Raw genomic sequence first — 25682 nt, 5'->3', positions numbered from 1 at the left:
TGACTATTTAAGGAAGTTTATCTATTCATGCCACCCTGAAGAATGATGTAATTACCGTTATAAAAAGATGAAATGCCACGCCGATAGTGTAGGAAGTCCCAGGCAGAGGAGTTTGCCATTACCCAGTTTCTTTATTAACCTGCTTTCTTGACAAGCGAGGAGGAAAACTGCTCACATGTTAAAGAGTATTAGCCTTTATCATCGTCAGGACCTTGTTAATGGCGCCATTACTTAAAGCCGAGCACCATTTCCTTTGTGACGACGGGTTTTTGTGCGCGGTCGTTACGTAACAGCTGATAATCCTCCAAAGTGAGAGCCAGATGAGAGGAAAGCACTCAGTGATAAAAGGTTACACATCTGATGGTGGATTAATGCTCTTTGTCAGGCGGAGGAGAGGCAGGAGACGTGAGGAGCGCCGCCATGAACGCCGTCACGGAGCTTTTTCTTAATGCCAACTTCAGCATCAGGACGTGAGATCGGGCTGAGTGAAGGAGTTGACCACAGCTAACGGGCTGTCGGTGCCAGAGAACTGAACACTGTCCAGAGACGAGCTGCACTCCAATATTTACAAGAAACACAGAGCAGTGCTGTGCAACACACACACACACACACACACACACACACACACACACACACACACACACACACACACACACACACACACACACACACACACACACACACACACACACACACACACACTCACACACTCACACACTCACACACACTCACTCACTTCTATCCACAAGAACGCAGATATTTTATATTGTTTACACCAGGCTCTCTGAGGGAGACTAAAACACATCAATTTCAGTTGGAATACGTCAGAACTGTCCTGGTTTTGCCCAGGAGACAAACAGTGTGTGTGTGTGTGTGTGTGTGTGTGTGTGTGTGTGTGTGTGTGTGTGTGTGTGTGTGTGTGTGTGTGTGTGTGTGTGTGTGTGTGTGTGTGTGTGTGTGTGTGTGTGTGTGTGTGTGTGTGTGTGTGTGTGTGTGTGTGTGTGTGTGTGTGAGTGTGTGTGAGCGTCTCACACACTGCTCAGTTTATTATTATTCCACACATTTCCCCTCAGCTTTCAAAGGCTATTTTTAACCCGGAGACGTCACATCAGAGCAAAGTTCAGCACCAGGAACACGGAAGGACACGCAAACACATTTAATGATAGCATTCGCTCCTGATCACAAACTGTTTTGGGTTTTTTTTCCCAGTAAACTGACAGAATTGAGTTCTTCTGATCTCCTGACCACAAAGATCGACCTGCAGGTGCGACAGTTGGCACCAAAACATCTGCTTTTACCAAATTCAACTCATCTGGAGCCACGGAAACTTTACAATGAAGACAAAACTGGATTTTATGAAGCTTTACAACTAGAATGTATAGAGATAGAATAGAACTGTAGAACTGTTATCACAATTTTTGCAGTTTTAGATTTTTCTTTTCTCCTTTTGAACAGTTTTAAGCGACTATACCTATTCATTTTATGGGAGCGTTTTTTTCCCTTCTGTTTTTGTCACATTTATAGTCATTTTAACCTTTAGAGCTGCTATGACCATCTTCAGCCGATTTGGTTCTTTAAGCAACAAGTAAAATCTGTTAAAAAACGCTAAGAAGGCGTTAATTCCTCTCTCTGTGTCTGATCACCACCTCGCCCACAGGAACACAGAAATGTCTTGATTGCAGTCAAACCAGACGTGACGAAGACGCCAAAAGTGACAAAACTATGAAACGATTCTGGTTTCATAGTTTTGTGGTAGAACTTCCAGAGATAATACACATTTGGGGAAGCTGCACTGACGGTGTTTCTAAGCAGTCTGAAGGTTTTTGTCGTGTTGTTGTCCCTCACAGATGTGATATTAAACTGCCCTCATGTCCTTGTCGTTGGTTTAAACAGGGACATGTTGTCAGTGTAAACAGTTTTTATCGCAGTCTAATAACTGCAATTATCTGAACAGGCATTTCCACTAATGCACAAGCACCTGGGTGATCTTTCTACGCTTAATTTATGCTTTGATTCATCTGCAGCAACAACAAGCTGAACGTTTCAGGGCTTTCTGCTGCAGCAGTATAACGGGAAAAACCAGGAAACAAATTTTCTTTATCAAAGTTCAACACATACCGAGTCTGAGCAGGTGGTTTTACTGAGGGAGGGAACAAAGCGTGTTCTCATCTCCCACAATCCTTCACTTTGCTTTCATGTCAGAGTTTCAGTTGACAAATACGAGAAAGCTTCAGTAGTTCGCGGTTACCGAACAGAAAAAGGTCAGAGCGAAGGAGTTCAAATTGATCAAATGGTTTAAAAACAATGTGCTACAACTATAAAAGCTATTAAAACACAAAAAACTCTACTTTATCGTAAAACACTGGAATTTCTCTAAAAGATCCTCAAAAAAAACTTGTTGACTTGGGAATGAAAAACGGAATGAAAATACTTGGAAAAAATTGAAAATGCAACTCAGTTTGAAGTGAAACATTCTCAAAATTCTGTGTATTCAGATTATTTGAATCATTCATAACAGCTCCTTTGGATTTTAAAGTTTGCTGAAGCTCCCTGCAAGTTGTATTCACAGTCAGCATTCTCCACAATATCATCGATTAAATCCTGCGTTGTCCAGACATTAAAGAATATTGTGTGTTTTTAAGCGTGTAGAAAGCAGGGGTGGACGGATTTCACATGCTGGCATCGAAGTGTTTGCAAGTTTTCTATCCGAATCTAAAAAGAAAGAACAAGTAATACTACACATCAGCAAACTAACGTCAAACATTTCTCCAAGTAGAATAACTTTTTCTCGCTGGATTTGTCTTCCAACCTCTGGTGAAGTGTTTGAGTTGACAGGGACCGAAGCAGCACTGCATCACGCTCCAGGAGTTCACACCACTACAGACATCCAGTAAAAGTTTAAGAAAAGCCCGGCGACAGCGATTCGAAACAAGAAAATTAAAGCCAACCTGTGAAAAGGTGAAGACAACTATCCGTCCATGCTGTGAAGGCTGTTCTCATGTATGTATGTATGATTTGAGACTAAAGCCTGGTGAACAGAAGAGAGGCGAGAGGCGAGAGAGACAGAGAGAGAGAGAGAGAGAGAGGGGGGAGAGAAAGTGGGCGTGGCCTAAGAGAGGACTAAAATAACTAAATATACTTCCTGGACATGCACACACACACACAAACACTGTTTGAGATCAAATGTTTCCCCAGAAAGAGGAAACAGAGATGGCGTGAGACAGATCGCCACATTACACACCAGTTAATGTGAGATTACAGTGACACATCAACACCTACTCTTCAGTTTTTAAGTAGAAAACCACAAGGATTATATATTTCCACAGCTGCAGCTAATAGGATGAAAATCAGGGGACGGGAGGGACAAGCCCCTCACTCACTCACTCACTCACTCTCTGCCCACCTCCATGAATTATTTTTATCTCAGAGGGATCAAATAGACTCGCTCTCAGCGTGATTATTACTTCACCAGCCTGCTGGGTGAAAACATGTCAAATATAGTGTTTGTTTTACTATAGCAGGACACACTTCTCACTTAAAAGATCAACTCTAAACTCGATTTCTATCAATTTCAGGAAGAAACTTGCACATTTAACTTTAAGCTGACCTTGTTGCAAGGCCAAACTGAAGTGGTTAACTCTAAACTCGTGTGGTTGATTTGAAAGTTGTGTGGTTAACTCTAAACATGACGCAGTTAACTCTAATCTCATGTTTTCACGAGTGAAATTTCTATGATTGACTTGAAACTCAAGACTAAATCTAACTGCACGTTCTCACCACTTAAAAGCAACACAAGATTAAAATCTAAACCTGCGTTTATATTTTAATCTCTTGAAACTCGTGTGAGTTTCACTCATGAAACTACAGGCGTTCCGACTCTCCCAGTTAGTTAAAGTATGAAAAAGACTCAAACTGCTTAAAAAAAAAAAAAAAAAGATCCCATTAAACAACTTCTTCAGGCATCTGGAGAAAATATTTTAAATAAAAGCATCGACTGTGGAATGAATGTCCAAGAACGTCCATCTATTACTAAGCACTGAATCCATTTACAAACACAACAATGACTTATCAAAAACAAGTGTCACAGTTGAAGCTAAAAACAGGAAAAAAAAGTTAGATGCCACTGAAGATATTGAAAGAATTGGAGGAACATTATTTAAAGAACGAAGCTGAGATGTTGAGACGAGAGAATACGTGGAATTAGGATGCATCAGGAACACATTAAAGTGGGGAAAAAATAGGCGGTACATTAATCTGCACAGCGTCATTTAATCTGTGCATTAGCGTGGAGCTGTGCTGCACAACAGCTGTGATAAATAAATGTGACTTTTCATGATACGTTAAATATTAAACGGCAGGTTGATGAGCAAAGGACGCGTCAACAGAGACGCCCGTGGTACAAAACTGTACGATAATACGATGTGAAATAAAGCCATATTCGCTACAGCGCTCACAAACGCACACAATTAGCCGCCAGTGATGCTCCGGCCCTTCACTTCCCTCCCACCGGCCCCCGCAGAGCCGTGCCGCTGGAGCCTCGCCTGCCACCGCTGCCTCTGTTGGCATGACAACCGCAACCCTGTGTCACCCATCCACATGGCGACGACTGACCCAGCGGCAAGGTTACACACTCACACACATACACACACTGAAACCATCCCGCAGTGATTCACAGAAACAACGGGGTTAAAAAAAAACAAAAAGTAATTTTTCCACCAACATGTGAAATAAGCATCACAACAGTGGCTCATCTTGCTCTGATGTCGGTATCATCATCTACATGAGAGTGTGTGTGTGTGTGTGTGTGTGTGTGTGTGTGTGTGTGTGTGTGTGTGTGTGTGTGTGTGTGTGTGTGTGTGTGTGTGTGTGTGTGTGTGTGTGTGTGAGTGAGATTCATGGATGTTGTGCGGACAGATTCTCCTCGTGGGGACAAAAAGCAAATCCCTACAAATGGTGACATTTTAAGACAAAGATGTTTCCAGGCCTGTTTTCAAGTTCACAGCTGAGTCTGAGTGTCCTGAAGCCAATGAAACGGCCCGTACTGTCATGAGGACGTGTGTGTGTGTGTGTGTGTGTGTGTGTGTGTGTGTGTGTGTGTGTGTGTGTGTGTGTGTGTGTGTGTGTGTGTGTGTGTGTGTGTGTGTGTGTGTGTGTCTCCATGTGACTCTTCACATCTGTTCAGTTGTCACATGTATTACAAGCAGAAGGTCAGGGCTCCCCCTGCTGGGCCTGTATTGCCATTACAACCTCACTGCTCCTTAGGACTATTACAAATGACAATTTTTGATGTATGTAGAATAATGAATCGCACTGATTTAAGGTGATGTGTTCAGCTGTTTTAAAAAGGTATTTTTCTTATTACGATGACAGCAGACTTGTCACATATACCTTAAATTGGTTAGCAATGGAATGTGATTTATATAGACATCATGTTCATATAAAATGAAAAATTAATGATTCATGCAAGTTTAATAATTTTTTTTCTTTTTAAATTGCACATTAAAGTATTTAAATAGGTGAACAATCCTGTTGTATTTCCACAGGGTGTTTACTGCAGGTTGCTGCAGCATAGGGCCCAAACAAGCAAAACTTTCCACTCCTCTGCTAACAATCCACCATGTTGTCCAGGGAATCGAACCGGCAACCCGGCCTCTGAGCCTCTTCATATAATTCATTGCTCGCAGACAATCTGGGCTGCAGGCCCAGCTTACCTCCTGAAGAGCTTGAGTCCCGTGAAGGTCTTGGAGCACCCGGTGAGTCTCTCCTCCTCGTCCACGCAGACGGTGGGGGACGGCGAGGGGGACGGCGGCGGCGAGTTCGACGAGGAGGACGCGGAGCTGACGTCCCCTTCGTCTCCTTTCAGCAGGTCCAGGTCGTCGTCCACGTTTGTGTCCATGTCCTCGGGGTTTTCTTTGGTCTCCGGCTCGGTGGCCACTTCGGAATCCATAGTCCAGACGATGGACTCGATTCACATTTCGTCAAGAACAGAGGAGTCCAGCAGGGAAGGGTGCCGGGCCTTCGCTCTTTCTGATGGCCACAATGAGACTTTGGGGATTTTCGCAACAACAAATGGTTCTAAATGCGCATTATAAAGCAGAGGTTTTCTGCGCCAACAGCAACAATATGCTGGATTTTTAATTATCTTTTCACTTCTTTGGCACGGTCTGATTGTCTGCAGCAGACTTTACTTTGGTAGTAAAGCATCCTCTAACGACAAAATAACAACATATAGATTTAGACTAATATGTGCAAGTTGCATGCTTTTTTTTAAAGACTTAATTGCATTGTGTTCTTTCTCATGGCAGCAACAAACAGGTTTTTAACAGTGTAAAAAAATTGCTTTGTAAAGCCTCGTTGGCAGTGTTTGATTGTTGACCAGGGAAACTCCAGCTTCTATGTTTAAAACCCTGAACAAAGCCTCCAATTGTCTGTGTCTACCAGGAAGAAAAACCTTGTGTTTTCAGCACTAAAAACGCCTTTTCAAAAAGTTTTAAGCTATGAAGGTAGAAAAAAGTCATCTATAAATACCCGAACACGAGTTAATGAAAGCGGTTTCCTGCGCCAATAAACAAACAAACAAAGTGACAGTCAAACAGCCCAAAGGCTCAAAAACATGGCTCCCTGCAGTGCCTGCAAAGTCAATAATCCACATGCCAAAGGTCTTTTACAAGACGTACAAGGTGTGTGTGTGTGTGTGTGTGTGTGTGTGTGTGTGTGTGTGTGTGTGTGTGTGTGTGTGTGTGTGTGTGTGTGTGTGTGTGTGTGTGTGTGTGTGTGTGTGTGTGTGTGTGTGTGTGTGTGTGTGTGTGTGTGTGTGTGTGTGTGTGTGGACACAGATTAGAGTTAATCCTCGTTGGTCTCCATGTCAGCAGCAGTGTGAGTATCAGAGTCGTCCACTGATCCTGTGACAGTCACTCCTCTTCCTCTTCCTCGCCCCCTCTTCATACCCCCCCTCCCTCCCCTCCTCTTCCTCCTCTTCCTCGTCCTCACTTTGTCTCTCCGGGTTCAGTAAAACTCCATGTGAGGCATGCACAGACACACACACACACGCACACACACACACTCTTCAGTCAACACACACTGCTCCTCCACTCCAGGCAGCAGCACCGCCCGGCTCAGACCAGGAAGTGAGAATGACAACAGTCAGGGCCTGGCTGTGAGCTGCCCTCCCACATGCCTGACTCAAACTGAAACCACACTGTGAACAAAACTCCATTCAAAGTTTATTCCATGAAGGAAACTTACAGAAATCACCGAAACTTCTCAGCAGTTTCCACACATTCACTAGAAAACTGTGGTTCACTTTAACACGTACCATACATTTACAGAACATTTGACTTTATGACGCTATCATTTTAAACTTTAACTAAGTTGCAGCATTTTATTCCACATTTTGATGTGAATTACAGAAAGTGCTCCATTTATGCGAGTAGTCTGTAAGCTACACGTCATCAGCAAAACTCAAATATTGTCAACTTAAGTGAGGTTTCAGAATTTACACTTTGTGTAGTACTTAGTTATATTAATATAATAGTTTACTTCTATGTTTTATTAGACAAAACTGAGCACATGTTACATGAAAAAACTAGCTTTGAACTTTTCAATAAACTGAAAAAAAAATGCAGATTTACTTTCCAAGTATTGCATCCGGAGTGAGTAAACTCAGGATTATACTTAAAAAAAAATACTATTCATCAGCACATTGGACTTAATTTAACCATATTTAAGTTTATTTCCTGAAGCAAACTTAAACTAACCGACTAAAACTTCCATTTGTTCTATTTAAATATTTATCTTGGGCTCATTATACCTCATGAAACTGCACTTGGAAGTTATTTCATTAAGCAAACTTTAATAAATAATATGAAAGTAAGTCAACTTCCAGTATCTGTGCAGCATGTAAATGTATGATTAAAACACTTCCATGGGATTAAACTGAGCCAGAAGATATATTTAGATCACAAACTTCAACTTCTCTATGAATATTCAATAATACTAAAAATACACTTTTTTATGCTCTAAGAAAGAGTTTGGGCACATTGCAGTGTTTAGACTTTGGCACTGGGGGGCACTGCGCTACAGAGAGAAGAAGTCTCTGACATACTTTAATCTTACTTAGTTACTTGTGTACTTAGTTATGAGTTAAGGTTTTCATCCAGAAACTCCATTACGCTGAACACTTCTTAGGTTTTTAAATAAAAATAATACAATCGTTTAAAAAGTGACGTTTTCGTCACATCAATCATATTTATATTACTGATATTTTGGGATCAGTTTGAACACTTCGAGTCGTTATTGTGAAAGTATTATAAGTTATTTGAACATTATTCCATTCATTGATGTTTCCAAAATCTTGATTTTAGTCCTGAATTTGTTCCTGGGGGATTTTCTAAAACTAAACTAATCTTGCCAGGGAGCACAATATAATAATACTACTCTCTTCAGAGAGAGTCGATTTAAACCTGCAAATGTAGTAACTAGAATAGCAGAAATTTTAAACAACATCCTAAATATGAATAGAAATAAACAGATGATGGAAAAATGTCAGTTAATAAACAAATTAAACTTGAACTCAACAAACATATGAAGGGTGTGAATTAGCTTTATCGTCGTAACGCCACAAATGCCGATTCCAACTGAATTAGCATAATCTCACATTCTGAAGCTTCTGGGGGATTAAAAGAGGAACGTCTCTGTGCGGATGTGATTTAACCCCGTCCTGACCGTTACATCACCATCTGTGTCAAACATCCACCAGAACAAACAGAACCTGCTGTTGTTATGGTGCAATGTGATTATGGCCTCAAATCACACACACACACCATCCCACATCATCCCACACACACTCCACATTTCTATGACAAATAAAAAAACGCAGCACAATTCACGGAGATCCTTTTAACTTCCCAACACCCACAGCCGACCTAAATCCTCTCATTATGAATTCCAGCATTAATCCACTACCTGACCCCGAAAGCGAACGCTTCTCCTGATGACGGGCCACAGAGCTCGCAAACACGCCGCTTCATCGTCACGCGCGGCAGAAACGCTCACAGAGAACAGATCCATCTTCAGGAAAGCATTATAATAATTATAATCTTACGTTTTCTGACTTTGTTTGTCGGGAATTCAAACGAATCCCCGAGATAAAAGTCCATCATTCCTAATGTGAAGCACGGCGGCGGGACCATCATACTGACAAGCTGGGGGAGACGAAGGAATCAAAGAAGTACGGCTCAGATGGAGCTGCTGGAATCTGCCAGAAACACCTCCGGCTAAATTCAATCAATTTGAAGCATCACGTTAGAATAATGTCACAAACGAGAATCGTGTCCCTCTTTAGCCGCTCTGCTGTGGTTTTAAACAAACGTGTTGCTCTCATCTGGTCTTTCTCCCTCTGAGGTGGCAGACGGGACAAACAGGAGACAGTCTGTCAACCATCACGTCAACTTATAAACAATAGGTCAGAGTGAAAGTGCTAAATGACTATAATCAAGCAAACGGGCTATGATTGCTCAAAGATCAGCTGTAGGAATGTCTCTCATCGTGGAGAGTGACGAGCGTCACGTCAAAGACAAAGAGACCGGAGCCATCTGTCCACTCCATCTGCACTGCCGTCGACGGGGAGGACGGGTTAGCATGTTGCTACAAAACATGAAGATCAACAACAAGGCAGCGCAGTCAAGTGACTCCATTAAACTGTCCTCTGTGGGGGGGGGGGGGGGGGGGGGCAATGATCTGAGTTATTGATTAACCTACTTACTGTATCTGACCCTGCACACGTCCAGCTAATGGCACTGTTCAGTCGGCACCATGGAATCGTCACAGGAAGCCAAGTTCAGTCACAGCGTCGAGACACAGAAAGGAGTTTTCAGTTGCTTACTAATTGATCCACTTCTATAAACCTCAAAAAGAGGAGAAACCCAGAGTTTAAGTTACAACAAACATCTCGTAACGTTTTTAAAACAGAAAATCTCCAATTCCAAAGAGAAATGCGTCGCTGTTGGTGGACAGAACAGAACCTCCAGCACCAGAATCATCCTGAACTCCCACCGACAAACTGACAAAACCACCGTCTGTCATACGAGAGCTCGTCAGGAGGCTTTAACAAGTGGCTGGATTAAGATCCAGCGGTAAACCTCAGGTACCACAAGTAGCCAAGAGGCGGCAACGCCTGGAACTCACTGGTGGATCTTCTGTACCAGAGGAGGAACAAGGCCTCCAGGATCAAGAACTACAGGAAGAAGTCAAAGAAAACATAATAGGATTTTTCCACTGATGTAAAACACAAAAAGTGTCATCATTAAATCTTTTTCTATGAACCGTTGAGTTAATATCGTCTCTGCGCAAACTCAGCTTGTCGTATTCCACATTTTGTTCCCATTAAACCAACCTTGAAACCGTGGCTGGTCTCATCTGGAGGCATCGCTGTCTCTCCGAGGTCTCATGAATACATTCATTCATCTCATTAGTATTCATGAAGGACAAAACCGTTCCGAAGCAGAGTGTCAGAGTCGTTACAATAACAGCCCCACTGTCAAGTTTTGGCTTTTTCCTTTTTCTTTCTTCTAATTAGTATGGCTTGTTTCCCCCTGCTGTGGGACACTCAGTCCTCCGCCGTCCTCCACAGTCACAACCAGCAGATTGAGCAACTTTGGGTTTGCACGGCGAGTTTTGGACTTCCGGTGTGCTTATCTGCTCCATCTGCGCCGGCCTCCATCTGCTGTGCTGTTGTTCTTGGATTACACAACATTTTGGCGTGACACACGACGAGCATTGTTCTTCCACTTCCACGCTCCGGTCAAGAGGACTCAATCAGTGTCCCTCATGCGAGACAATGTCAAGAGACTGAAAACTGAAAAGACCCTCCAGAGGGGAAGGCGTCTTAAAGGGATTCCGCGGGATTATAGGACCGTGCCATGATCACAATACTACATAATCTATATATCATGTCATTTAGAAAAGACTGACCAGGCTGCTTCCTGCTTTTTTAATCCTCCAGAGTTCATGGAAATAAACGTGGAGGTCGTTTCCTTTCATGAAGCGCTGTTGTTGCTATGAATACGTCTGAGATTTTTGATGATACTTCAGCCAAATAATGTGGAAAAAGGGGCTATAGAAAAGCTCCTGGACTGATCAGAATTAAAGCACTTCGTCTTTTTGAGAGGATACTAATTAAAATCTGGTGATTAGAGACCTTTTTTCTTTTTTTCCCCTCCCCTGGAGGTGGAACATGAACTCTGAGGAAGACGTGGCATCAAGAGTCTCGTCTGCTTCACCTTCATTATACGTTCTTCAAACGGCAAACAGATCCGATTATGAGGAACAAACAGTATATATCCTAATTAGCATGATTATATCCAGGAAGACCTGGCGATCATCAGCATGTGTCACACACAACAAGACCTCCAGGTAATTCAATTCCTGTCCCTCTGAAGACCGGAGCTCCATCTGCACCGTGTTTCCACTCAAGTGTTGTACATATAAATAGCAGCAGCAGAACCAGGCCACCGTCCTGTTTTGTGCAAACAGCCGTCCTGTCGCACGACGCTACACGACTGACACGGCCATCAAACTCCGGGTATGTTTTTCTAACTGACGTCGTCGATGGAATCTTGTTGCAAGGGTTTCTGGAATATCAAAGATGATGGTGAAAATATCAACATTCGACCGACTCAGCCCCGAATAGAAAAACTCAGACTTTCTCAGAGAAAGAGTCTTCGAACCACGAGGGGAGGCTGAAATGTGCAAATTATCATGCTGGAAATATGTGTTTTTATGAGTGGAAAGACACATTTCCTTCAGAAAGGTGTTGAAAATATATTAGAGATGAGCATCAACTACCAAACACAAATATCAGTATTTTTCCTGAGTGGATTCTGGCGACCTGGACACACTATGATCCTGAGACGAAGGTTTTAAAGGCTTCACTAATTCATGTTGAGTCTTCAAATAGATCTGAATCCACACAATAGATTTCAGGGACGGCGGACCATCAAACCCGACTCTCTCGAGCATTTTCCTGACGCGTGCAGCAGGACGCTCTGCCTCCGCGCATGAAAAACCAACTGATCGACGTTAAACGTCTCAGTGCGCCAACGAAGCCGACAGAGTTTCGTTTTCCAGCCGTGTGCTGATGTGGTGGGTTAGAGCCGTTTCCCTCAAAACCCTCTTACCTCTCGTGATGAGTATACCTCACAACCCACACACACACACACACACACACACACACACACACACACACACACACACACACACACACACACACACACACACACACACACACACACACACACACACACACACACACACACACACACACACACACACACACACACACACACACACACACACACACACAGAGATACAGCTGCTGCTTATATAACTGCTCTGACTCAGTGGAAGTGACGGCTGTGCCAGCCCACCCTGCCCCCACCAGTCCCACTCACACAATCCCATCTGGATTAGTGACTACACCAAATTATTCTGAGATTACGCCTGGCGCTGGCAGTGACATAGGAAGCCGTCTGATCAACTCATCTCGCAAAGCTTTTACACCTGAATCTGAACCGTGCAGCACGGGGCGTCCGAGATGACACGGTTCGGGAGAATCTGGTTTGAGACCAGATTAGATTAGATTAAACACGTTTCCACGGCAACAGCTAAACTGGCCAATGTGTCATTCAGAAGACAGAGGCAGTCATCAATACGAGGTTCAGGACAGGAAGAGTCGTTTCCTTCAGTTCAACCTCCAGAGTGATTCAACATCTCAGAAATAAACTCACGAAACCTCCGGTGGTGAGAGTTGAACCAGAACTTTAAGTAAAAGTCACCATTTATTTGGCAAAAACGTCCAAATTTACCATTTTAATGTTGAGAAATCGTTTAAAAAGAGAATTAAAAACATGGGTTTCATGTGAAATCAGGATATCAGATATCAAAGTTAAAATCAATTCCAAAAAAAATCCAGAGATGATATACAATTTTTAAGAATTTATATTCCAAACAAATCTCTAAAAGCTCAAATTATATGCAAAAAGTGCCAAGAATGTGAAAATATCTGAACATAAAATAGAAATAACCCTAACCTGAAAAATAAAAAACCAAAAATCGTGACAAAGAAAAATGTTATAAACATGTCAACATTTTGGGGAAAAGGTCAAAGTATCCCAAAGTATCCCAAAGTAAAGTCCAAATGTCAAGAATATATCTCCTATTGTCAGAATAAGGTCAAAATCTTTAGTGAAGTGATAAAAGTTTTACATGAAAATCAGATTTCAAGCAATTTAATCACATTTTAATTCTGTCAAAAGCTAAAATATGCCAAAAATGTATACATTTTAGTCATGAAACCCACATTCTGAATGAAATAAGAAACAAAAGAAAGTATAATTGAAAAACATCAAAACAATTAAAGCAAAACAAAAAACACAATAAATATAAATATCAAATTGATAAGATAAAAAATTATAATTCTACAATATAAACATCTATAAGTAATACGCAAACTTGACACGTTGAATATTTGAAGCTAATGTTGGAAAATGAAGCTGAAGTGACACAAATATAGAGAAAAAAGTACAAATGTAATAAAACGAAGTCAAATAGAGGTTTTTCTGTGTCTGATGTTCCTTTTAATGTATTTAATTTAATATTATACAATTCCACACCTTTCAGGACGAATTTTTTGTAATTTCAGTTTAGTATTTTGAGTTATTATTTATTATTAGATGATGTGATTTGTGTTGCTGGTTCAGCAGCTTGAGAGCGAGTTTAGAATCGCTGGCCGAGCTCGATGTGATTGATCCGTGTGCTGGATTCACCGCTGAATGTCCTACTTCGTGTCGGAGCTGCTCCCCACCTGCAGGACCAGGGCTGCTCAATTCATTGAATTTTAATCGAGTTTACGATTTTGGCTCCAGACGATCTCAAAATTCATATAATCAAGGAAAAACAATTATGTGGTGTTTTCGTTGTGAGACTCGCATCTGCAGGAGCTGCACTCGCAGGCATTTCCGGTGCAGACAGGAAATGACGACACATTTAACCTGAACACGCCGGCGTGAGCTTCTCAGCGCAAACTTGCTACTTAAAATTTCTCGAAAATGTTCTGATTGGATGGTTTCTTGCGCGTGCTCACCGTTGTTATACCTGCTGTAAACTAACATACACTGATGATAATAACAACATGCTACACCAGCGTTTGAGGTTCCGTGTCATTTTAAAGCGAAGTAATTTTAACGGGGGCTACTAGCTTTATTACTTACGGTAGCTTTAAATACAGGACAGCCAAATTATCAACATATAATGTGAAGCAACATGATTCATTACTGCAGTTTAGATTAGTATCTAAAGTTATTTATTACTTGTTTTAAAAAGATTGAGTGTCGTACAACGGTTTATTTTTTTACTACTACATTACAAGATGTATATTTAACAGGAAAGTCTTTTTTTTAAAAACATGTTCAATAAATTCTGTTCCAAATTCAAAGACATAATCGTCATTTCAATATTGCCCAATATAATCGTTATAATGATTTTTTCCATAATCGAGCAGCCCTATGTAGGACACCTGCTCCCTACCTGTAGGACACTTGCTTCCTCAGGTTGAGCTGAGCGAACTCGGCCTCCATGGCAGACAGCCGCCCTTCCTCCTCCTCCTCCTCTTCCTCCGTGGCTCTGGACCCCCTCGCCTACAATAAACAGACAAGTTCTCTCAACATTTGTCCTCAAAGTCGTCGAGCGTTCGGCAGAATGAGGACAACAGCAGTTTGGACTTCATTCCTAATGCAACAAAGTCACAAAGCGATTACAAAATAAAAGCCCTAAAACAAGTACGGAGACAAACACGAACTCAAAAGTCACAGCTGAAAGTTAAAACAAACCAAACAGCCACAACATGAACACTGAATACACAAAAACTAAACCTGAAAATCAAATACTAAACTTACAATGCAAAACTATAATTGAAGCTAATTAAATATTTGCTTCCTTGTTCTGTTATCACTGTGTCAATAAAGACATAAACATTTTGTGTGTGTGTGTGTGTATTTTCTAGGCAGGGCAAGTTATTTATAGAGCAGCATCAAACACAAGGCAGTTCGCTGCTTTCCTGAGAAATAAAAGAGGTACATAAAAGATTGATCGTATTTCAAACAGACAAAGGGATCAGTTTACATTTGGTGGAAGGTGGGAGGAAATGCAGGCGGTTGTGGCAGGGGACAGGGGAGGACGGGACAGGGACCAACAAGATAGGACAGGACAAGGACCAATAGGACAGGACAAGGATAGGAAAGGGATCCACAGGACAAAAACAAAAAGGACGGGGCAGAAACCAATAGGACAGGACCAACAGGACAGGGACGCCCATGCTGGTCCACACAGCTGCAGAGTGATTGTGCAGTACACACACCTGGACTAACGACCTGAAACCACCAGGGCACACATGTGGAACTCCGGTCCTCGAGGGCTGCAGCCCTGCAGGGTTTAGACATGTTCCTGTTTCCACACAGCTGATTGCAATGAGCAGCTGGTTATCTGGCTTTGTGCTGAACTGATGAAGCATCAGGACGTTCAGTGGAGGGAGACGTGGAAAACATGCAGTTTCGGCCCTCGAGGGTCTGAGTTTGACACCCCTGCACCTGGGAGACAAACTGTCCTCTTTTAAACACCAAATAAGCCGACTGCTGGATTATTTAGTTTCAAACAAGGTGTTGTTGTTCTCTGCCCTCAGTTCAGTCCTCACTTTGATTTATGCTCAATTAACACTTCATAAAGGAAGAAGTTAAAGTGTGAGCGAGTTACCAAGGAAGTACAAGGAAGTGTGTGTGTGTGTGTGCGCGCGCACACACACACACACACACACACACACCTGACAGCCGCCGCACTCCAGCGGGCTCTTGACGCTCTCTTCCCCGCCGGACGCGTCCTCCTCCTCGGCCACGTCCTCCAGCGCGGGCCGCTCCACCACCGGAGGAGGACCGGACTCCCTCCTCATCGCTGCGGCGCCTCGGTGCGCCTGTGTCGGCTGCTCAGGTGGAAGGTGTCCGCCCGTTCGGACGTCTTCCGGGGCTGACAGTTGGCTATTCGCGTGTCACAGCGGCGGAGCTCCGCGCCATGCCCCGCCGGAGGGACCGGCTCGTTCCGGGTGTCACACCGCGGGGGACGGGCGCCGGTGGGGCGGGCGGAGGGTGGAGGTGTGCGCGGTGCGAGGAGCTCCGTCCCTCCGATCCAGCAGCTGGGACTCATCAGATATTCATGTCATTATTGTGACCGTGGTACAGTGTGGAGGCGGGGTGTGCTGACGGAGGACCGCTAATAATCCACACAACCACCCGCATTCATGTCTAATAAATCTTTTATTCTAACGATCCTCCGCTCAGCTTAAACTGCGACCTCGGACTATGAAAGTTAAGAATTATTATTATTACATTTACATCTACCACGTTCGAACATGTGAAGCTATAGAGCCAAATATGAAAAATGGAGTGTGCTCTGTAAAATACTATGTATTTTTTTGCTCTACTTATTTTTAAGTTGTTTACTTGGTTGTTTCTTTTCTTTATTCTGTTTGGACAAAAATGAATATTTAATATCTTTGGATTTAATTTTAAAGGATTTTTTCTCACAATTATGTTTTTTTAATCAGAATTATACATTTTCCACTAGAAGTTTTAACTAATGTCAGTATGCTGATTTTCTTTCAGAACTGGCAGTTCGAAGTAAGAACTGTTCCCTTTCCCGCCCAAGAATTCTGATTTCTTTATTTCTATTTTATTGTGAATCAATGCAGATCACAGCGAGGAAAAATCATCAGTGTGAATTATTCACAATCTGCCGCAGACTATATTACAAAGCAGAGTCCTGAGTGGAGAAATAATTTCATTTACGCGTCCACTCATCTAAAATGTGAACAGGTTTATTACAAATGTGGAAAATGCATGTGTTTAACACAAGACTGCAAACTAGTCATCCACCAAAACTATATGTGCATCAGTCTCAAACTAAGAAATATTCCATTGTGATGTCAGTTGAGGAAAAATAATGATTTTGTTCTTAAAAAGCTCAAAATGTAAAATAAAAATCTGAAAATGAGAGCATTTAATTTTTCCATGAAAGTTCTATGTAAATAATTAATGAATATATGTATTATTATGAATTTGTGGCAGAGGTGTTCACTCCCTGCCCAGCAGAGGGAGCCAGAGTGTTTCAGAGCAGGATCTCATACATGATTAAACTTGTCTTTTCTTCTGTTGTGAACCTCAGAAAGCTAAAACCTTTAACTCATGTTATTGCGCAAGCTAATGCTAATTATTATTTTAGTGCTACAACCAGTGCAAACTTACTTTTGACTGCAACAATACCATCAACTATCACGAATGCTAATTTCAAAGCAAATACTAAAACTAGTTCTTTGAGACAAGAACTGAGGTTCTTAAAATACACACCTGAAGGGCAATTCAGGTCCTGGGAGAAATTGATATCCAGGTGGATTTGGGCTGGAAAGAAACCAAGCGTCAGATTTAAAACACTTCAATTAAATAAAGATGAGGGTGAACTGTCGGTACCCATTTTAAAAGAATATGTCTGTGCTGCACAAGTGAGATTCTACATCAGGGAAGATGGAAAGACATAGAGTGAACCAAAGAAAACGACCAAATCCAAACAAAATTGGAAATAAATGGGACCAAACTCCACCAGGGAACCAAAAACGAAACGGCCAATCAAACATTGAGTGTTCTCTTCTTCCTTACACCCCAAGTTAAACAAACTCAAAGACAATGCTGGAGGCCGTGATGGCAGTTGAATGCCAAAGACAAAGAATGAGACACAATGAAAAAAATACTTTGTACATAAGAAATAGAACTGACTTTTTTTAGAAAATGGGAAAAGTGGATGAAGTTTTCTTCAAAGGAAGAAGATGCTGCCTCTCTGAGAGCGAACGACTGTAGACAACTCACCCTGACCTATTTATTTGCACCCACTGCAAAACATCTTCTCTGATCAAGTAGTGACATTTGTTCTTTCTTTGCCGTTTTTTTGCTGTTTTAGTTTTTATAGCAATTTGAGTGTTTTAATCTGTTTGGTGGCTTAATTCTTCCAGTATTTTTTAGCTGTTTTAGTCACATTTGTCATCTTAAAGTGTGAAAAAAGGTTTATTAAAGATTAGATTGACTGATATACCAACTTTTCGCAAAAGCTTCGCTATAAACACGCGGCTACCACGTTGGCGATGCTCACTCCACAAACCGATGTGGTCTGCGCTCTACCGAGTGCAGCTCTGCTTTTATAATTTGTGTTGTGATCAGCTGCACCCTCGTCTTCACGTCAGTCTGGCTGAGGAAGGAGCGCCGTGTTTTAACAACATAGAAGTGAACTATGCGTCTCTCCCTCCGTGACCTCGGTAGGTTCCTTGTGAACTGGGCAGAACCTGGACACGCCGTCCAAAACAACTTTTCAGAGCTGAGCGCACAGCCTTTGTCTGTCCCATTGATAAAACCGCGGAACGCTGACTCAGCTGAACCGCATCAGCGTCCGGTCTGCGGTGGCCAGCTTCCCCCGAACCGCGGCCGGAACGCCGCGGCCCCCGGCGCGTCCCGGATGGTCCTGGAGCGCCGCGGCTCCAGTTGCTCTTGGCCTGCGGCTGCGGAGCGGCTAAGCCTCTGAGCTGGAGGATTATCTGAATTCAGACACTGCTGCTCAAACAACAGGCATGGGAAGGAGCTCCGAGCTAAAGAGTTCACTTTAACCCCTTTTAATCAAATCTGCTCGTCAAGGTCTTTTCATAGTTTTTTTACATAAAACATTTCATTTCATGATGTTTCACCACAATAACCTAGGATGGTAGAGCTCTTATTACAGTTCAAGCTGGAAGTCAAGTCATTTAAACTGATTTAACTTCAACTTCTTTTATTCACTGACTCTCTTAAGCTATTTTGACCATTTAATTTTTTTCACAAGTTCAGCTACTCTCGCTGTGTTTTGACTCGTTTTTATATTTTTCTCAATTTTTGCTTTTGGCCTCGTCTCGTGGTTGAATGTTTGTTTTCATTCCATCATGTCAAGACGAGGGAAAGATTAAATGTTCCCTGCACCTTGTTGGAAGGATCAAATGAAACTACTTCTCAATGTAAGACACATGCAGCTGGTCAGGTGTACGCAATGCTGCGGCTGGTTTGGGATCGTAGATATCTGTGTGCAAACTAGACTGATGGTACGTTCACATCATCCGGAAGAGCGTTTGTAATCACTGGGAATCATTTACTCCACATGATCATGATGCAGCGTGCCATCACCTCAGTAACCACGGGTCTCTGAACATTTCCATGTTGAAAAGATCAAAAATCCAACTTTTAAATATTAATGCCCAACTGTGTGTGTGTGTGTGTGTGTGTTGTTGCTCCATTGACTCTGAGCAGCATTGTTTGTAAAGCTTCCCTCCATTCCCCTGCATCGGCGGGACAATCCTGCAGCTTTGTGTGTGTGTGTGTGTGTGTGTGTGTGTGTGTGTGTGTGTGTGTGTGTGTGTGTGTGTGTGTGTGTGTGTGTGTGTGTTATGCTCCAGGTGAACTCTATCAGTGTCTGTACTTGGCTTCCTGACCTCTTTGTCTCCGCCGCCGTGCCCTGGGTTTGTTTTGGCTCCCCCCGGTCGTCTGGTCTGCTCTGGTGTGTGTGTGTGTGTGTGTGTGTGTGTGGGCAGGCGGGCGGGCGGGTGGAACTGGGTGGAATTGGGTCTCACCGGGGTCCGGACCCAGCCGTGCCCCCACCACGCTCAGCCCCCCGATTGTGCTGACGGGGTCCGACACACCATGAGATAATGCCATTCCAGAGGGATCGTGGGTAAAGCCCTTCTTTCTGGCTCTCAGGTATATAAAGAGGAGGGAGCGTGGAGCGGGGAGCAAAGCTCTGGGAACCTTCCTCTCTTGCTTCAGTCTACGCTCATTCCGTTCGGCCTGCCAACCTGCACCTGCCAGCCCCCCGGCCCAGCCCGACTCCCCCCAGCAGACATGGATATTGCCATCCAGCACCCCTGGTTCAGACGCGCCATGGGCTCTGCCTATCCCGCCCGACTCTTTGACCAGTTTTTCGGCGAGGGCATGTTCGACTACGACCTTCTTCCTTACACCACCTCCACCATCAGCCCGTACTACAGACAGTCCTTGTTCCGCAACTTTGTGGACTCTTTCAGCACCGGCATGTCTGAGGTAACCGACTCCAGAAACACACGTATTCAGTCTGAGTTAATCTTCTTTAAAGAGAAAGACTGCTCACACCTCGTACAGGTCGTCTTCCACCCGCTGTTCTTCACTTTGTTAAAGCTAACTGTTGCAGGATGTCCTCTCTGGTAATGCTGTGTGTGCTCCTCAGGTGAGGTCCGACAGAGAAAAGTTCACAGTCTACCTGGACGTCAAGCACTTCTCCCCCGATGAGCTCAGTGTAAAGGTCACCGACGACTACGTGGAAATCCAGGGCAAGCATGGAGAGAGACAGGTACGCTCAAACGCCCTCTGGGAAGAGTTGAGACGGGAGGGGAGTCACTGGAGCGTCCAGGCTGGAGACGGTCAATCCATGAGTGAATTCAAGTTATGAAGAAGTCAGAGCCGCTTTATGGCCGCAAGTGACAGAATTGTAGTGAAACTCTGATGGAAGTGTGAGGTTATTTACACTTCACTGACTTTTGGAAGTCAGTAACTTCTATTTTAAGCATTTAATATCTGATAAATCAAAGTTTGATCATGTGCTCAGCAGGTAGGCGGCTCACTTTCACTTTGAAGAAAACTGCTCATTAACACCAACGTAGACTTTAATTATTTACCAAAACTGTTCTTTATGTTGTTATCGAATTATAATTAATATAATAAGATGTTTGATTACTGTTGTTAAGTGCTTGGGTCATTTTAGGCACTTTAGCAAAACTATCCGTCTTTTATCTAACATTTTTAGCGTTTTTCTGGAGCTCAGATGTTTTGCCATTTTAGTCACTTTAGAATTTTTTTGTAATTTTAGCATTGATTAGAAGTTTTCAGTTGGGATTAGCCATTTTAGCTTATTCAACATGAAATATGGATGAAATGCTGAAGCTCTTATCGTCACTCCCACGTGTTTTTACTGAAAGATTTCTTCTCCACTGGAAAACGATGCACTATTCAGCTGGTAGGACCACATTTTATGGACTATATGTCGCACCTGAATATGATTTATTCACTAAGAATTGCAGTTTTTGTAAAAGTGAAGCAGTGAAAAGCTACATTAATACGAGCCAACACGATGACATTATGACGAGGTGGTTTTAAGATATTTCACTGTATTTTGCTCTCGCTGGCATCGTTAAAGGTTAAAGCATGTGTGTCTTTAAATTGTGCAAGAGTATAAATGGAAGACAAAGCTGGGATTGTGTTTGACAGGACGACCACGGTTTCGTCTCCCGCGAGTTCCACCGCCGCTACCGCCTCCCCTCCAGCGTGGACCAATCAGCCATCACCTGCAACCTGTCGGCCGACGGCCTGCTGACCCTGACCGGCCCCAAGGTCAGCGGGGGCAGCGAGTCCGGCCGCAGCGAGCGCAGCATCCCCGTCACCCGTGACGACAAGCCCAACGCCGCCGCCTCCTCCTAGACGGGCCCGGCCCCGAAGACCTCCACGTCTTCGCCTCCACCTTCGAGGAAATGTGTGTCCTCCTCGCTTCACTCTCTAGTTTCTTCTCAGCACACTCGGCTAGTATGATTGTTTGGAGTAGCGGGAGGCGGCCGGTGTGGGGAGCGGGGCGCGGCTGCTGACCGAGCCTCTCCTCTCCTGTTCTGACTCTGTTCTGTAGCGTTAGGCCTCGTTCAGTGGAAAACCCGCTCAAGACTGACACGTCAGTCCGTACTAAAGAAACACACAATAAAGCTGTACAATTAACACAACGCCTGAGTTTATTTTTCACTCCGTGAGCGACTTTAACCCGCCGTGTTCTCAGATTCAGCCCATCGGAGGGAGTTTTAGTGCTCTAATATTCACCTTTGTTGCTTTCAGAGAAGTACAGCAGATTAATGCAACACCGAAAACACAAACGTGGTGTTGAATGTGTTATGGAACCTGCGAGAACCAGAAGGTATTAGGGGAGTAACACCAGGAACACTGAGAGCACTCCAACATCTTAAAGTGTGAAAACGTTGAACTCTTGAACTCCAACATGAAAAGACGTTGGTCCAGCGTGACTGGATGAAAGCGGGCGTCAGGGGTTGTGTTTTGCACCCTGGAGCAGGTGTACCTCATGACGTGGCCTCAGGCATGGGCGGGCGACCTGCTGCAGGTCCTCCAAGGTCTGCTGGGCGGCCTGCCTCAGTCCGGGCTGAGCGCTGGACGTCAGGCGGTCCACCCGAGCTCGGAGGTCCGGATCCAGCAGCGCCGAGCCCAGCTGGAGGACCACCTCCTCATCCAGGAGGAGCGACTGCAGGAGGCGCAGAGCGTGAAGGCTCACCTCCCAGTGCCCGTCTGCCCCGAGAAACACACACAGCATGGTTCTAGCTGAAGGGTACCGACATGCACTGTGCAGTCACACGGAGCAGTTACCTTCCAGGAGGGTCCAGATGACCGGGAGCAGGTTCTGGTTCTCACTGATGTGCTTCAGTCCAGCAACACTGATGCTCACATTGTAGAGACACATGAGCAGCAACCTGCAGGGAAACACACCAACACAACACACACTGTGACAGCCGGTGTCCACAAACAGACACCAGTCCGTTTCTACACACCAGTTAGAAAAAAAACACAAACTGAGGTGACTGGACATGTGACATGACAGGAGATATGTCACGTCACGTCCTGTGATGTGAATCTGAGCTGTACGTACACTTTGAGTTTGGGGAAGACTCCCGGCTTCATCAGCTCTAGAAGTTTCAGCAGAGTGTCCAAAAGGACATGTGCGGAGGTGGCCAGGAAGTCCCGCCCACATGTCACTGCTGCTATGTCTGATTGGTGGGAATATAAAGAGAACTCACAGCGCAGGGGACCCAAAAAGAGACACTCCAGAGGGGCTGAGGGGCCACATGTTGGTGGATGAAAGGTGAATTTGACTCACTGGTGACGCTCCCCGCCAGAGCCAACACAAACTGGTGCTCCTGGGAGCTCGGATCCTCCGTCTGAGTCCTCGTCTCCTCGTCCAGAGAGTGGACGAAGCTCTCCAGAGTCTGAGCGGCCACCGTGAGGAAGGAGGGCAGCTTCCCCTGCACACACACACACACACACACACACACACACACACACACACACACACACACACACACACACACACACACACACACACACACACACACACACACACACACACACACACACACACACACACACACACACACACACACACAGTGTCCAGAAGTAGATTTGACAAACACAAAAAAACAAGTGTGGGCATCTGAACTTTAATAATTGTCTTTAAGTCTCGACAGAGGTTTTTGCTGTCAGCCTCTTCAGGTGAAGTATCATGTCGTTGTGTATAAACTGTGTCCGTTAACTCTTCCAGCAGAGGGCAGCGAACGTTGATCTCATCCAAACATCCATCGAACAGAGGAGGACTCACGTCGGCCAGCCACAGAGTGACGGTGTCCTCCTGACCCGAGCAGCTCCACAGCAGCCCGCAGGCTGCCGAGCCCAGAGTGGAGCAGAAATCTGCCTGCTGCTGCAGCTCCACGCCGCTCTGCCACAGCCGCTCCCGCAGCAGCAGCTTCTCCTGCACACACACACACACACACACACACAAACACACACACGGGTCCAGGTCTGATCCGACACGCCCTCTCCCGGCTGAAAGTCTGTCACCTCTCTCTCCCTCTGACACTGCGTCTGCTGGGCGTCCAGGCGGGACTGCAGGTGAACACACTCCTGTTGCAGCTTCTCCTGCGCTGAACGCACACCGTCTTCATCATCATCATCATCACCTGCCATGTGCTGTTCGGTGTGAGCGTACCCGTGTGAGTGCTCTGCGCTCTGTGCAGCAGCTCCATCAGCTCCTTGTTCACCACCCTGGGCAGAAACTCTCTGAGCTGCATCACCTCTGTGCTCAACCTCTCCAGATCTCTCCTCCTCACCCGGACAAAGTCCTCCTGGAACACACACACACACACACACACACACACACACACACACACACACACACACACACACACACACACACACACACACACACACACACACACACACACACACACACACACACACACACACACACACACACACACACACACACACACACACACACACACACACACACACGGAAGATTAATTTGACAGAACTTAAATAAATGTTCCATTCCAGATGAACTGAATTCTTTATTTATAACATTTTGTTCTTGTACAATAGAAATGGGTCAAACTGGATCAAATCAGCACAATGAGCTTCTGAACTGGATACAAACTTGGTTTCAGAACATCTGGATACCTGTTTGTTGTTTGATGACATGTGAGCATGTGATAATTTCATTTGATACATTTATGAGCCTTTGCTTTATCTAAAAGTGCGTGAGCAGAGATAAAAGATAAAAGCATTAAAAACAGCTAAAAATGCTGGGATTTCCTTTACAGACGCAGGTGGGGTCAAAAGCAGCAGGGTTTTTCTGCTGACAGCAGCATGTTTCACATCTTACCTTTCCTCCAGGACACAGCAGAGTTTTCTCTCTCAGTGAGGCCGACATGTTATTACGCCTGCTCCGGACTCCTGCCACATGGTAGAAAACATCCTTCACAGTACAGTACAGTACAGCTGCTCCCACATTTATTTATTTCATTAAAATTCTCAATTTGATGCACTCAGACTAAAAAACTGAATTGGTTGTAAAGGTATAGTGAAGGAAATTAACAAACAAATCTGTTGTAAAGTGCAAAATTGAGCAAAATCAGGCTTTTGAAAAAACTATATTTTTCTTAAATTTGCTCATGGATGAGTGATTTCTCAGTGGATGTCTGTTGTCACATCTGACACACTTCTGACCTCCAATTTAATGTTTTAAATATAAAATTTGACAGAAAAATTACAAAAAATAGTTACCAAATACAGTTGAACTTGAGTAGTTATTGATCATATTTCTAAACAGTTAGATATTTTTGTTTAAACAGGATTAAACCATTTAAACTTTCCAACAATATTTCGTACTTTCTTCATTAATATTGTTAAATTATTATTAAAAGTTACTTTTCTACCATTTATAGTGGAAAACAGATCGCTTAATTCATAATGAAGCATGTTGGACAAATAAATGTGTGTATTTGGTTCGAGACATTTATTATTTTGTTAAATAACTGAATTTTCCATTTGGGGTAAAAGTTAATCAATGTCGGGATTTTACAGGTTCTATGAGTTAAGTATGTATCTGGATGTTTAGTCATGAGTAAGTAAAGAATAAGTAGTCAATAAAATTCACTGGCATTTTTAAGCAACACGTTATATTTTGGTTGTTAAAAAAACGACATTAGGTGACATATTAGACAAAATTTAGTAATTCTATCGGCACTTACCGTTAGCAACACTTAGCTAACAAAATGTGACGTGATGACGTATGAAGACAGCCGAAGAAGAAGAACGAGAAGAAGTAGTAGAAGAAGAAGAAGAACGAGAAGAAGAACGAGAAGAAGAAGAAGAAGAAATTCCATTATTCAATGCTAAAATAAATAAGCTAAAGCCTAAGCTTAAGCTTAAGTAGTTATTAT

The 25682-nt window shown here is 43.6% G+C and overlaps 3 protein-coding genes across 5 annotated transcripts in view; 1 reads left to right on the top strand and 2 right to left on the bottom strand.

Moving 5' to 3' along the window:
- LOC308147608 (diacylglycerol kinase zeta-like) overlaps positions 1-16036 on the bottom strand; it is a 56901-nt gene extending 40865 nt beyond the window's left edge. For 2 of the 3 annotated variants that reach the window (XM_080519857.1, XM_080519858.1), the window contains exon 1: positions 2949-3020. Coding sequence is in view for 1 of the 3 variants with exons in the window: in XM_080519859.1 (XP_080375985.1) it covers positions 14584-14693; positions 15872-15997 (236 nt within the window). In the remaining 2 variants the exon portion in view is untranslated. Of the gene's footprint in view, positions 1-2948; positions 3021-14583; positions 14694-15871 lie in introns of those variants that run through there. The other variant, XM_080519859.1, reaches the window with a different exon arrangement.
- Positions 16037-20006: 3970 nt separating this feature from the next.
- cryaa (crystallin, alpha A) lies at positions 20007-21614 on the top strand (the record flags this gene model as incomplete). Its single annotated transcript, XM_080519553.1, has 3 exons — positions 20007-20204; positions 20368-20490; positions 21405-21614. 3 exons carry the CDS (start codon positions 20007-20009, stop codon positions 21612-21614), a joined length of 531 nt encoding a protein of 176 aa, XP_080375679.1.
- A 601-nt stretch (positions 21615-22215) lies between these two features.
- On the bottom strand, positions 22216-24670 carry hsf2bp (heat shock transcription factor 2 binding protein; the record flags this gene model as incomplete). Its single annotated transcript, XM_080520157.1, is given in 8 exon segments — positions 22216-22475; positions 22554-22657; positions 22834-22951; positions 23062-23206; positions 23560-23709; positions 23799-23876; positions 23879-24082; positions 24623-24670. Coding segments are annotated over 8 exon segments (1107 nt in total).
- Between the last annotated feature and the right edge of the window lie 1012 nt (positions 24671-25682).

This window comes from Blennius ocellaris, assembly GCF_963422515.1.
Source record: "Blennius ocellaris genome assembly, chromosome: 24".
NCBI lineage: Eukaryota > Metazoa > Chordata > Actinopteri > Blenniiformes > Blenniidae > Blennius > Blennius ocellaris.
This window is presented reverse-complemented; position numbering and strand designations above follow the sequence as displayed.